The sequence below is a fragment of the Mixophyes fleayi genome, chromosome 2 (assembly GCF_038048845.1).
Source record: "Mixophyes fleayi isolate aMixFle1 chromosome 2, aMixFle1.hap1, whole genome shotgun sequence".
NCBI lineage: Eukaryota > Metazoa > Chordata > Amphibia > Anura > Limnodynastidae > Mixophyes > Mixophyes fleayi.
Window position 1 is genome coordinate 376,212,032 of NC_134403.1, and position 14,408 is coordinate 376,226,439.

General features: G+C 43.8%; 1 protein-coding gene across 2 annotated transcripts; it reads right to left on the minus strand.

The window, feature by feature from the left end:
• Nucleotides 1-25: 25 nt before the first annotated feature.
• Nucleotides 26-11,009, minus strand: MAB21L3 (mab-21 like 3). 2 transcript variants are annotated; one of them, XM_075197519.1, is made up of 7 exons: nt 10,362-11,009; nt 7,857-7,997; nt 5,423-5,494; nt 4,174-4,465; nt 3,451-3,632; nt 1,732-1,926; nt 26-1,387 (listed from the first exon to the last, which is right to left on the minus strand). In XM_075197519.1, the coding sequence occupies exons 1-7, from the start codon at nt 10,419-10,421 to the stop codon at nt 1,127-1,129; spliced, it is 1,203 nt and encodes a 400-aa protein (XP_075053620.1). In that variant the 5' UTR covers nt 10,422-11,009; the 3' UTR covers nt 26-1,126. The 2 variants fall into 2 exon arrangements, with proteins under 2 accessions (XP_075053620.1, XP_075053621.1); XM_075197520.1 differs by lacking the exon at nt 5,423-5,494.
• Nucleotides 11,010-14,408: the final 3,399 nt, after the last annotated feature.

Below are 14,408 nucleotides of genomic sequence, written 5' to 3' on the forward strand. Positions count from 1 at the left end.
AGGTTTTCTGAAAGGAATTGTCACCGTGCACAGAAAATAGGGAACACATTTATTTCTAACAATGACACATAAATACATTGATTCAACATACAATAAACCTTAAAGGGTGACTATAGTACACAGAGGGTGACTATAGTACACAGAGGGTGACTGTTGGATGTATCTGTATTTCAAACTTGTCAACTGCACAATAACCTCTTTACTGCATGTTAGCATTCTTACATCTGTTCTTATTGTTGGGGTTTGTAAGTAACTCTTTATTGAAGAGAAATGATTAAGATGAATACGCTATAATCCAGTTCAGTAATGGAAATTGCAGTGTGACATGGTTCCCCAATACAGTTTTCATTGTGACGCTCAGCAGCAAAGTGTAAAATGTTAGCAATTATGGTTAATTCCAGCCTGACTATAAAGGACTCAGAATAAGATATTCAACATAGTACATTACTGATTTTTGCATTTGTTACAGACTTTATATAATTTCTGCTGGGGGTTTACATTTTATCATCTGTAGGTGCCTTATAGTAAGTGGTCACTAGAGGGCGAGCTGGTGCTGTACAATCGTACAATCCACTGTGAGTTAGAAGAGACTTTATTTTTATTCTGGGCTATAAAATGAAAACTTTGGATGAATAGAATATAAGCCCCGTCTGAAAACGGCCCAGGTAACATCATCATCGTCATTTATTTATATAGCAAAAAGAAGAGAAGGCCCTGCTTGCAAGCTTACAATCTATGGGACAGACCCTTGAGGGTCTGATATCCCCACATTCACTGTGAATCTCACAGGACCATCGTGGCTGGTCAGATACCTCCATAGAGTGCTCCAGACAACGTAGGAGGTTTGAAGACCTGGTATCTGAGTTTCAGTTTGGTTAGGAACATTACCATTCACTGGGGATGACCATAGGTTTATCATGTCTCATCACTAGGAAGCTACCTGACATCGGCTGCTGAATATACACATGGATTTAGGAGTATGCCCCCTGGGAGTTTTGTCCATTTCACGTGGAGGGGAGGGGGGTGTAGATATATCTGGCTGTTCCTTTAGAGAGATGTCGGCAGGCCAGGTGTGTTTTCTCAGTGAATGGAACTAGTACATGCTCATTGCTCTTCGGGGGCTGACTTAGCAAACAGAGGAGCTCTCAAGATAAGAAGATATATTTAGTGATGGACTCTGCAGGAAGCGCCTCAGTTTCTCAGCCAGCATATCAAGCCGAGTGGCATCTGCATATTTTAGTAGGTTTGCTCGTTTGATGAAGTAATGACGTAAGAACCTTTGTCTGGAGCATTTCAGAAGCCTGCGAACTAGACGTAGGAAACAGGTCCCAAAATCCAACCATGACTTTATGGAAGGGTTCCGTTCACACTCCCAGAGGAGAACCATCTGTCAGGAGTAGAAAAGAGATGTCATGGAACAGAAGCAACTTTAATATACTGGTCTTTAAGGTGACACAGGCAGGAGAGAGCTACAAAGACAGGAGGAAGCTATGAGACATGGAGTATGTCCCTCCCACTACACTGCAGGGTGACACGGACACAATGGAGTTAAGAGACAGGGAGTCTGTTCATCCCATTGCAGGGTGACACAGACAGGAGGAAGCTATGAGACATGGAGTCTAATAGCTCCATGTCCCTCCCATTGCTTTGGTTACTCAATGGCAAAGAAGAAATCCATTTGCACCCCTGACTCGGAGAACATGGATTCAATTTCTCTGAACTAACACAGACCTGAAGATGCTGAAATGTGATGACAGGACGAGTTCCTGGGCACCACACATCTTCCTTCAACTGCCGGATAACACGTAAACATTTCATGCGACAGCCTCCGTCCTCATCTATTCCCTCCAGCAGGAGGCGCTCTGCACGCAGGAAAGACAACTGCCAGTGGTAATTTTTTTGAGCAATAAGATCGAAACCAAATGACTGAGAGATACAAATAGAGAAATTGTTAGTGAGGGGATATTCTTTAAACCAGCTGAAGAAAGCTCATATTCTGAAGTATTATTGTACCATATGCGTAACATATGTTAGAAACAAACTTCCAGAAAACATTAAAACCAGGTCTGAGTGCAAACTACTAATTTGTAAACTATGATGTCAGTTTGAATTTAAAGACAGATGGTGACAGTTTTGGTGCAGAGATGGGGTTCCATAGGAGAGAATCTGTAAGAGAGAGGTTTAAGGTGAGAAACAGATGAGGTAGTTCCAGAGGTAAGGAGCAGAAAGAGAGAAAGGATACAGATTAGTAGTCAGAATGGATCCTGATCTGATAGAGGGTGGAGTTCCAGAGAGAAGGAGCAGAAAGAAATAAAGCTTCTAGATCTGGTAGAGGGACAGATTTACAGAGGTAAGAAACAGAGAGGCTAAGGTTTCAGACATGGCAGATGGATAGAGCTTCAGGGCTAAGAAGCCGTTAGAATGCAAGGTTTAGGTCTGGTAGAAGGATGGAGTTACAGAGATAAGGAGCAGTCAGAGAGAAAGGTTCAGATCTGGTTGAGGAATTGCGTTAAAGAGGTAAGGAAAATCAGTGATGAAAGGTTCCCTATCTGGTAGAAGAATGGAGTTTCAGAGATAAGGAGCTGAGAGAGAGAGAGAGAAAGAGTCATATCTGGTAGAGTGATGGAGTTACAGAGATAATGAGCATGTGGATTGTGGGCTTCTCTATGTGGGAGACTGTGTGTATGCACTTCAAATATGAGTTCCTCCACATAGTAAACCTAGAAAGAAAGTGATACTTAGCTGTCCGTAGCCATGAATTACTGCTTGTAGGTGGATGTTGTAGCATTGTACCGGACTCCTTATATGGTGGATGGTAGCATACAGCCAGGGTCCATAGATGGTGGATTAGGGATAGTGGTGGAAAGATGCAGTTTGAGACATGAAGGCTGTGGTACAAAACCCCCACAACAACCACATACAAGCAGGGCTCCATGGCCATGGAAACCAGAGGGAACGTGATAGATTTTTCCAAGGTGCCAATATAAAGTGGGAAAAAAAGGGATGAGTCAAAAGTAATCTCTAGGGAACCAGTCCATCAGTGATCGTCAGGTCAGGTATTGGATATTGGGCCAGGTTTTTTAATGAAAAGAACACAAGTTTTGTGTTGTTGGAGATGGACCATCTAGGAGTAGATTGCCAGAAGACAATACAACATATCTGAATGGTCCATGTTTCTGCCAACAGCAGCATGAAGAGAGGACAAATCACCGTCTCACATAAAACACATACTTGGCATTGACAAGCTTTGAACACAGCCCCTCTCACACTCTCGCTATATTCAACAGTAAAACTTTCCCAGGCTAATGTCACATTAAAAATTGTCCAACAAGTGAGAACCAAGTCTAATGTCCTCATATTTATGTCTAGTCAGATGTCAGGATATTATCTCTGTAATATTGAGCAACAGGGAGCAGATACAACAGTCTGTTCTGCAGCCTCAATTGATACCTTAACACACCGCGCTCTATCCTTGGACGGCCACCGTTGAAAGAAACGTGGCCACCGAGCTTTTCTTGGCCAACATCCAGGAATTTCCACCATCGGTACTAGCTCCACTTCCACCATGTGCACAGACGTCTCCACGTTCACTCTGGTGGTTGTACCTATTGATTCAATCACACTCACCCTGTCTGTTGTGGAAAGAAATCAAATTAAGAGCTGGCCTCACACATGGGAAATTCATCTGCCATTTTGCATATCATACCTAACCGGGAGTAATTTGCGGGAATATGTGGTCCCAGATGCCTGGGAAAGTTTTAAATCTGTCAGAACTTCATTCATTACTTACTAAAAATGTAGTTGACCAGTAACCATGGTGGTTATGTGTGTATAGTTAATAGCCGAACACACTGATGGAACCAAATGGGATCTGGCTATGGAACCTTACTACCAAACAATAGATCTGTCCAATTTGGACATCCACATGTTGGTCTAAGATCAAGACATCATCTAAGATAATAGACACATCATGAATACATGTATAAATGTATACTTATAAAAATACCTTAAAGACAAATAAGCTTCACAATGTAACACAAATATACTTTCTATTGTAGTATCACTTTACACATATATCTAAACACAATAAAAAAAAAAACTTTCATCAGGAAGAGAAAGTATACAGTAGAAGGAAAATAGAGAGTGGAACATGGAGGAAACAGGCTACCTTACCAGACAAGTTGCAAGAGGTGATAGCTCGGTGAAGAAGTCCCTGGAAGACACTCAGCACACGTGCGGGCACAATGTCTCCCTGGATGTTGACATCACTCTCGTGCCACTGGGGGGCACTTTTCTGGAACTGCTCCACTTCCAACCACTGATGCAGTTTCTCTGGCTCCATAACAGGAGTCAGGAGCTGAACACCACTCGGAGTGTAATAACGCCAATGCCGTGAATTCTTTTGTCGAAATCCACTCAGACCATGCAGTGGAACTGTGACCAGAAGCTGAGAAGGAGCCAGAACCTGTGGAGAAAAATATTCAGAGAGTTAATTGGAATTAATAGTGCTTTAATGCTGGTTAGTGAGGAGATACAACGATCACATGTATAAGCATATCAGGGGAGGACAGGAATAAAGAAATAAAATATCCATCTACCTCTCCGTAGAGAAGTATCCTAATGGTCATTGACGACACTGCATGATCTGGAATGCTATGAGAATAAATCAAACCATTCTTCATAACTGAGTGATTTCCTGTACGCTGGTTACTGGTACTCTCCTCACTGTCCGGAATGGTACCCTTATATGCCCAAAAATTGAATTATGCACCAACCACTAAACACCAGATTTTGGAAGAAGGGGTAAAAGTTCTAAACAAGCCACACTATGGCTGAGACAACAATCTAATAGAATATACAAGGTTCCAAATAAATTCTGACAGCAATACACAAAAAAATATGTAATCTCCGTAGTAATTCCAATCCCACACTGATGCAGGAGGAAGCACAGGGTGACTGCATCATACATTGCCCAATTACCGTGCACATAGGAGGAGCACATGGCAGTCAGTTCTGGGGGAAGGCGGAGGACAGAAAATAAGATTTTGTTTTTTAATAATGAATTTGTGAGACTGACACAATGACATTTCTCATTTTGATTAATGTTCTTTGATGTTTCACACCACATTAATTTCCAATAGTTGTCAGTCTGTTTTCTTGTAGGATTCATCATCCGATTGCAGGATTTGGGGAGCCCTGTTGTGAATTTTGGGATAAGGCAAAATGCACAACAGAGTCAATCAATATATCGGTAATTATGGCAGAGACATCTGGGCTAAATCAGAGTAAGAATGAAAGTCTGGTATGAGTGCAGCCAGTAATGAGAAGTATAAAGTTACAGACAAGTGTGTAGGAAGTACAGGGTACAGTGGTACAGACAGTGGGTTCTTCCTGTAGATCACATATATACACTCCTCGTTACCTGTATACAGGGGTGCAGTGACCGCTGCCCTCTTAGCAGCACCATCCAGTGAGCCAGTAAATCTGGCTGGTCCTGGTTCCGCCAGCAGCCACAGAAAAAGAAAGAAGACCCAGAATGATGACAGTGGCAGATAAAGTGCAGGAGCAATGGAGAAAATGTCAGCTCAGTGTCAGTCTGCAGCCACAACAGCTCCGTTAAAGAGCCAGTAAATTCATATTCTGTGTGTTCACCAGAAACCTGAATAAAACTAAACAGTGATCCCTATTGTTAGGAATTCACTTCATTGTCTCTGTGACTATCTCACATATTGCCATGGCACAACTTCATCGGCTTCTATCAAAATGTGAAATGGCCAAAAAACGAGCCTGTTAGCAACATATTACCATACAAATGTTAGACTTTCTCAAAAGTAGATTATGAAAATAGCTATGAGAATACCCCATAAATATTCTATATTAAAAGGGACATTATCACTTTATGTTTTATAAGTACACATAAATTAAATGTTTCATTAGTGGATCTATTAGTAATGCCTGGGCTCCCAGGCATTACTAGATGTCTGCTGCCTGACCCGGGACTCGCACAGTTCCAACATTAAGTACCTTTCAGGGACACTCTGCTGCCGATCCTGTCACACAGGATGTTGTCTGTTTCGAACTACAGTCCTTGGGCCTGATTTATCTTTGAACACAATATAAACGCAACTTTCTCAAGAAACGTTTCCATTTGAATATGGGTATAAGTACGCTCTGGCTATACATTACTCGCCATATGTAGACAGACAAAACACAGTGCAGGATACGTATGTGTATGTGTGCAATATGCAGAATATGGGTATAAGAACACTCTGGCTATACATTACTCGCCATATGTAGACAGACAAAACACAGTGCAGGATACGTATGTGTATGTGCAATATGCAGTCACATCAGAACGCATGCCAAAAAAGAAAAATGTAAAAAACAAATTTATAATATTAATACTAATATTTAATAAACATTTTTTTTTACATTAAATACATAATTCACAATGTCCTTAATGCATACTGTACACAAAATGCATTTATATAGGTTCTCTCGGCACTTACACCTGCTCTGTAGCTGGTGCAAGTGATATGGCTGAAAAACATGCCCCTAATAGAAGCCCAGAGCTTGAATCGGACAACTGTGCCTGCACCCGACCTCAGCACATCCCTACTGTACATTGCCTATGTGAGTCCGCCCCTTCCTGTTCCACTCTTCAAGTCCTAGGCAGTGTGTCATTAAAATTTGAACATGAATTGGATGCAATTGCATACACTGGTGTAAAGTATGTTTCTGAGCATGCGCAGAGCACTTTCATGCAAGATACGACATGCAACAGCACTTCTGAAGATTGATCTGGTCCCTCATGTCCTGTTTCCTCAGTTGGCTTATAACTTTCTATATTTAAATACTTTTCATAAATATTACCTTGTTCTAAGAAATGTCCCTATTTTTCAATAATGACAATAAAGCTCCCCATTTCCTTTCTCTTGGGTGTAATTAGTATCAGGTATTTGTTTATTTTCATTTCTATTGAAGATAACAATGTCTGTTATAGTGAAACTGAGGAACAGGTCTTGATGGGGACTGTCCGAGGTTGGATAAGACAGTGTGGTGTGTGACGGGCTCAGATGCTCCGGCTCAGCAGTGATGTGTTCCCGGAAACTATTGTACAATGTTGGTAACTATGAAAATGGCAGATAAAGCTCAGAGGATTCTGAGCGAAGTACCATCGTAGCATTGTGGCATGTTAGAGTACTCATAGAGGTGCAAGCGAAATTCAGCAATTTTTTAGATACCGTAATACATGAAAATGTGCACAAGGCGCACCTCACACAAGGTGTGACTCCATCAGAACTGAATTACCCCCTAACAGTAGCTGTAAAAATTGTCTTTAGCATGCAGAAAAAAGGTATTTTATTTTGTTGTTTGTCCCATTAGAAGGACATGGATCAGACATGGTCTCTAAGCTGGTGCAAAAATCAAATCCTTTTGTGAAGTGAAAATAAACGAGGGCACCTCCGCACTCCAAGAACAGCCCTAAAATGCACTATTTCCACCGTCATTGCAATAATCTCATCCTGCAATTCCAGCTTATCCATCCGGTGTTCTTACTCCGCCAGAAACCCTACTCTACATTACTCTGCCCAATTTGCTTATACTAAATGTTGCAGTCTTACTCCTGAAGCCTAAATTCCTCAACAGAAATCGAGATGCAAACCGAGACGCATGGTGGTTCCAAAGCTGATTTTGCACTTCACTAATTACCTCAGATAATAAAGCAGCCATGTTTGTTTAAAAAGGAAGCAAACAATCTGAAATAATTATTCTAAAACAAGTAAAGTATTGTGCTCCTTTCTGATGACATTCGTTACTGTTCATGGACATAGCAGCGGGTTCCTGTCTCTCACCTTCAGGTTGTCGCTATGGATCCCAGCGTTGGAGATACTATGAAACCTGGAGTCCCAGAGACTAATCTGTGCGGTCAACTGCACCATGATGCGCTGCACCTCTTCTACCACCTGGGAGACACGACGGTGGCGGTCTGCCCGCTGCGGAGAGATATGGAAATCAGAGTGTGGGGAGAACCGTCCTGTTACAGGATTGATTTATTTGGGGGGATATAATGAGGTACATGCTGGGGAGGAGAGTATGGGGTATGATGTACAACAGTACAGAATAGATTTGGGCTTATGATAATATATTGCATATACCCAGATTTGGGAAGTACACCCACTGCGGATAGATATTTACAAGAACAAATTCTGTCCTTAAACTTGTACTGTGATAAACATGAAGATTAGTAGATATTTGGATTATGTACAGGGTTAGATATTTGGAATAAAGACACGGGGGTAAATGTATCAAGCTCCGGGTTCTTCAACACCCGCAAGTTCGGCGTCTTCAGTGCTTAAATTTAAAGCGGCGCAGCCTTGTAAAGAGAAGTTTCCCTTTACAAGGCAGCGCCGCTTTAAATTTAAGTGCTGAAGACGCCGAACTTGCGGGTGTTGAAGAACCCGGAGCTTGATACATTTACCCCACGGTGTTAGTAGAGATCTGGATGGTAGACACAGGGTTAGTAGATAACTAGATGAGAGGGAAAGTTAGATATGTGGATGATAGGGAGGTTAGTAGACAACTGGAAGATAGGCTAGAGCAGTGGTTCCCAAACTGTGTGCTGAGGCTCCCTGGGGTGCCTCGGCGATCTCACAGGGGTGCCTCGGCGATCTCAGGGGTGCCTCGGCGATCTCACAGGGGTGCCTTGGCGATCTCACAGGGGTGCCTCGGCGATCTCACAGGGGTGCCTCGGCGATCTCAGGGGTGCCTCGGCCAGGGCCAATGGTAAGCAAGGCAGGGGACTAATTGGTAATTATTTTGGCTTAGGATCTACATCATTTTTTGAAGGCACCCCTAAGGGTGCCTTACACTGAGTATGTTTGGGATCCACTGGGTTAGGGGGTTAGTTAATTTCTGGATGATAGAGGGTTGTTAGATAACTGGATGATAGATAGGGAAGGTTTGTATATAACTGGATCATAGACACGTGCTTTAATGGATAACTGGATGAAAGACATGGGGGTTAGTAGATATCTGGATGATAGACCCAGGGGTAAATGTATGAAACTGCGGATTTTGCAAGTTACCGATATTCAGCGACTTTACAGGGTAAGTTTAGAACAGCAGTGTCTTTAAAGGCAAAATACATTTACTGGAGTTAAGTAGATATCTGGATGATAGTCACAGGCTTTAGTGGAAAACTGGATGATAGACAGGGAGGGTTAGTAGATAACTGGAAAATATGGAGGGTTAGGAGATAGATGGTGGATAAGAAAATAGCTGAGTGATATATGGTTGGTTAGTAGATAAACTGGGGTAGAATATCTGGATTATAGACACAGTCGTTTGCTAGTGGATAACTAAAAGGATAGACAGGAATTAGCTGAATGATAAAAAAAAAAAAGGTTAGTGGATAGCTGGATGTTAGATGGAAAGGGTTAAAAGACAGGAGTTAGATGAGGGCTAGTAAAGAGCTTGAATGGATAATAGACGGAGGAGAGCAGAGAGCAGGAGGGCAGACTGGAGTTTAGAAGACTGGGGTAGGATATCTGCATTATAGACACAAGATGGAAGATAGCTAAATGAAAGATGGGTAAGATAGTAGAAGTTTAATAGATGGGGTAGTAGAAAGCTGGATGATTGATGGGTAACTCAGATAGCTGGATGATAAATGGGCAAGTTGTGAATGTTTGATAGATGAGGTAGTAGCTGGACATTAGACAGGGAGGGTTAGTAGAGGTTTACTAAATAGGTAGTAGATAGCTGGTTGATAGACGGGTAAATTAGCAGATGTTTGACAGACGGGGTAGTAGCTGGAAGATAGACAAATTAGCACACAGCTGGGTGGTAGAAATTTAGCAGATAGCTCAGTGATGGACAGGACATTATTAGATAGATGAGAGGTTATAAGATATTTTTGTTGTTAGTAGGGAGGTTAGCAGTTAGCGCCGGTAGATGGGAAAAAAACAATTCAAAATGTTACATTTTCATCCGTCAGTAAAAAGACATAACAAGTAAAAAGACATAACAAGTAAAAAGACATAACAAGTGCTGGCTGAGAATCCTTATTTCTATTACTGCGCCCTCTTGTCCTGCACATGACTTAGGAAATGTTTAGAAACCTGTAAGTAAAATGGCCGTAGTCTATGATACTCCCCAGTGTGCAGAACAATCTACACTCAGAGGCCGCCCACTGCGACCTCCGGCCAACAAGGAGCAAAAGGAGCTTTGTTATCACCTGACTGCGACCACTTCTGATGGGTTAAATTAGCAATAAATCCAGTAAATCCGTTCCCTGATCCTGGAGATATATCACAGTCACTATACACAGACCCACAACCAGACAGAGACAAATGTACCGTATTTAGGAGGAGATTGTGCAGCTCTTCCTCAGTGATCCTCTTCATCTCCACTTCCATCTGTTTGGTAAATCTACACTGTGCTGCAACTGCCCTAAAACTACCCCCCTCCCAGACCCAAACACGGCTAGAGCAGCACCCAGAGCACTTAAAGTAAAGTGCATGAAATCAATGTGAGCAGCTGCCTCTCCCTCCTGTTCCAGCTTGTTGACATTACACTGCCCTTGTCCTCTCCATTCTCTGCCTTCAATTCTTTACTGTAAACAGACTGCTTAAACGGCCACATCACACCCTGAAATATTCTCCCTGCCTCCATCATAGATCTGCAGGGAGATACGGTCTGATGAATGTGCACGATGTATTATATTCTATAGTGCCACATACAGTCCTATCCCTACTCTCCCAGACATGTGATTAGGGGACACTGACCAGCAAGTACATTAGATGGTCAGCACTACAAGGCCTCCACCTAGGACTTGAGGCACCTAAGTTTTGCAAACTTATGGTGAAATTTCACAGGCACCAAGTTGTTCGGTGAAACAGGTCACGACACACAGGTGCAACGTTCCAGTGGTACAATTTTTCAGTTCTGCATTTCACAGAATTCCAAGCTTATGGGGGGAATTCAATTACCAGTGAAGTCTCGCACAATGGGGCCTATTTATCAAAGGTTTTCCCCCTGTAAAATCCCCGAAAACAACACTTTTTTAGATTAAACACTAATTTGCTATTTATGATAGTAGCATCGCAGCCGATATCATAGATATCTGCTGTTTTGCATCTCCTATTGTTTTTACTGAGCACTCCCCATAACAATGTATTACCGGGGGTGCTCAGTAACGCTATTTAACAATGAATGTAATTAACTTTTCAAACATGATAATGTACTTCAGCTGAAGCTGTCGTATCTTATCATTAATGAAAAGTTTCAGTGCTGTCAGCTCTGCTCCGAAGAGCAGAGCTGGACAGCGCATGTGTGGAGGGATCACATGATCCCTCCCTGTCACTCACTGATCACATGATCCCTCCCTGTCACTGATCACATGATCCCTCCCTGTCACTCACTGATCACATGATCCCTCCCTGTCACTCACCGCTCTCTCTCTGCAACTATAGTTGCAGAGCGAGAGCAGAGATGTCGGTGCGCATGCCCGAGGGTTTCACTCAGCGCATGCGCACTGGAGTCAGAAGCGGAGCCCCGTTCATCGCTTGCTGCTTCGGGAACAAAGATTGAGTGCTCAGTATGTTTTCCACTTCACAGGAACAGCAGTTTTTCGGAACTACTGTTCCTCTGTTGCTTTTTTAATAAATATGAGAAATAGTTCAATCCTTATCAATGCGATAAGAATTGAAAACTATTTTTCATATTTTGCGAGATTTGATAAATGTGCCCCAATGTACGTTTCCAGGTATCACGGTATTGCTGCTTAATGGGGTGTGGGCAATAATCACTGATGTCTTAGTACCCTAATATCCTGCAGAGTCTCATCACACAAGGCTCTGACGGAACTTTGCTGTTTATTTACTTTCCCCTATAGATAGAGCTGGAATGACACCATTCTGCTCCGAGATGTGGTGGTTGGTGAGTACGAAGACATCCGATTATGTGATTGAGTGATGCTGCATGGGACGCTTGACCTGTTTCTCAAGCCCATGCTCCAGTACACAGGCCTACGTCACATGGGTGCTGCTCATCACTTATACTGATGTCTTGTCAATAGCATTTCTATGTTTATACTCTGATATGACGGATTGTAATGCAGACAATTAGCAGTATTTCTCCCTTACATCTTCTCCTACGTTCGGACATGCCCCTGTCATGCTGCCATGCCGGGAGGTGCGGTATACGTTTCCCAGGCTCTTGTCTGGATAACAGAATGTGTGGCTCACAGCTGATATAACTGAGAGGGGTCAGATTGGGGTGCAGTAGTTAGGTTGGCACCAGGGTGAGAGCCAATCTCTACCCTACTCCATGTTTCTTCTATCACAAACAAGGGGACATTTTAGCGAAGTGTAAAGTAATGACTCCTGGCTGCAATGACCACCCCCAAATGTTTATGACCATAACTAGCTGCCATTTGGTCATTCTGACAGCGGAATTGTCCAGAATCTGTAACTTCTTTATCTCCTTGGTAGGTGATACAACCTTATGACAGGGATTGTTTACACCCCACACCTCCCACCTCCAGGTGTATTGTGCCCCAGATCACTCAGTTTAACCCCCTGGCATGGACTGGTTACTAGGCTGGAAGGTTAATAGCAGAGACGGCGGGTGCACACTGCTCAACCGGGGTGTCGGGTGCACACTGCTCAACCGGGGTGTCGGGTGCACACTGCTCAACCGGGGTGTCGGGTGCACACTGCTCAACCGGGGTGTCGGGTGCACACTGCTCAACCGGGGTGTCGGGTGCACACTGCTCAACCGGGGTGTCGGGTGCACACTGCTCAACCGGGGTGTCGGGTGCACACTGCTCAACCGGGGTGTCGGGTGCACACTGCTCAACTGGGGTGTCGGGTACACACTGCTCAACTGAGGTGTCTGATACATATTGCTCAAGCCTGGTGTCGGATACACATTTCTCCAGTTGTTGGGCTATTCATGTGTAACTTATATGAATGGGCCGTATTGTACAGCATCCCAGTTAGTGATCTGTGCCCTGAATTCATTATCATCATATCCCTTTACATTTTTTCTATATACTAAAGACTGCTCAATTGTCTTTATCACCACTTAAGTAATTAGCATTCTAGTAATGATTACAGTGCCCACCATCACTGCTGCATATTGTTAATAGCGTACGTCATACACACATAATCCTCCAGTTGTTTTATTATTATTATTAATTTTTATTTATAGGGCGCCACAAAGTATCCTTAGCGCCGTACAAGGACAAACAATGGCACAGTACAAGGTGAAACAGCACAGTACAAGTAACAGTAAGCACTATAACTCTGGGGGCTCAGGCACAGCATGAAAGAGAGGGAGGGAGGGGAAAAGTGAGTACAGGCAGGTAACTATGGCCCAAGAGGGTGGGCACAGATGACAGGTTGAGAGTCACTGAGGGGAGCGGAGAGAAGGGAGAGGAGACAGAGGGCAGAGGGACTGAGAGGAGGTGAGCTGAGTAGCTGGAGAGCGCAGTTAAAAGTGATGGGAACAGAAGGTAGGAGAGCCCTGCTCAAAGGAGCGAACAATCTAAAGGGAGGGGAAGACAGACAGACACATGGATGAGACGGAGAGACGGGAGAAACGGAGACGGAGTCGAGGAAGGGGAAGAAGGGATGAGAAAGAGAGGTAGCCGACCAGTGGGAGTTTAGTCATGAGACTGGAAGGCTTTAAGGACAAGGTGGGTTTTTAATGTTCGTTTGAAAGAGGACAGATTAGGGGAAGTTCTGATGGAGCGGGGGAGCTTGTTCCAATGGAGGGGAGCGGCGCGGGAGAAGTCTTGGATACGTGCGTGAGAGGAGGTAATCAGAGGGGAAGAGAGGCGACGATCGTTGGACGATCGCAGTGAGCGGGAGGGAGTGTGAATAGAGATAAGGTTAGAGATGTAGGGAGCAGTGGAGTTGGCGAGGGCCTTGTAAGTCAGAGTGAGGAGCTTGAAAAGGATTCTGTAGGGGAAGGGGAGCCAGTGAAGGGCTTGGTAGAGTGGGGATACAGAGGTGGAACGGCGAGAGAGGAAAATAAGCCTAGCAGCGGCGTTAAGTACAGATCTAAGGGGAGCGAGATGAGAGAGGGGGAGGCCGATAAGGAGAAGGTTGCAGTAGTCCAAGCGGGAGATAATCAGAGAGTGGACGAGAGATTTGGTGGCATCCTGGGAGAGGAAGGGCCGAATGCGGGCAATGTTGCGAAGCTGGAAACGGCAGGATTTGGCGAGAGAGTGGATGTGAGGGGCAAAGGAGAGAGAGGAGTCGAGGATGACACCTAGGCAGCGGAGTTGGGGAACAGGGGAGATAGATGAGTTGTCAACAGTGATGGAGAGGTCAGAGGGGAAGGAGGTACGAGAGGGAGGAAAGACAATGAGTTCAGTTTTAGCAAGATTGAGTTTA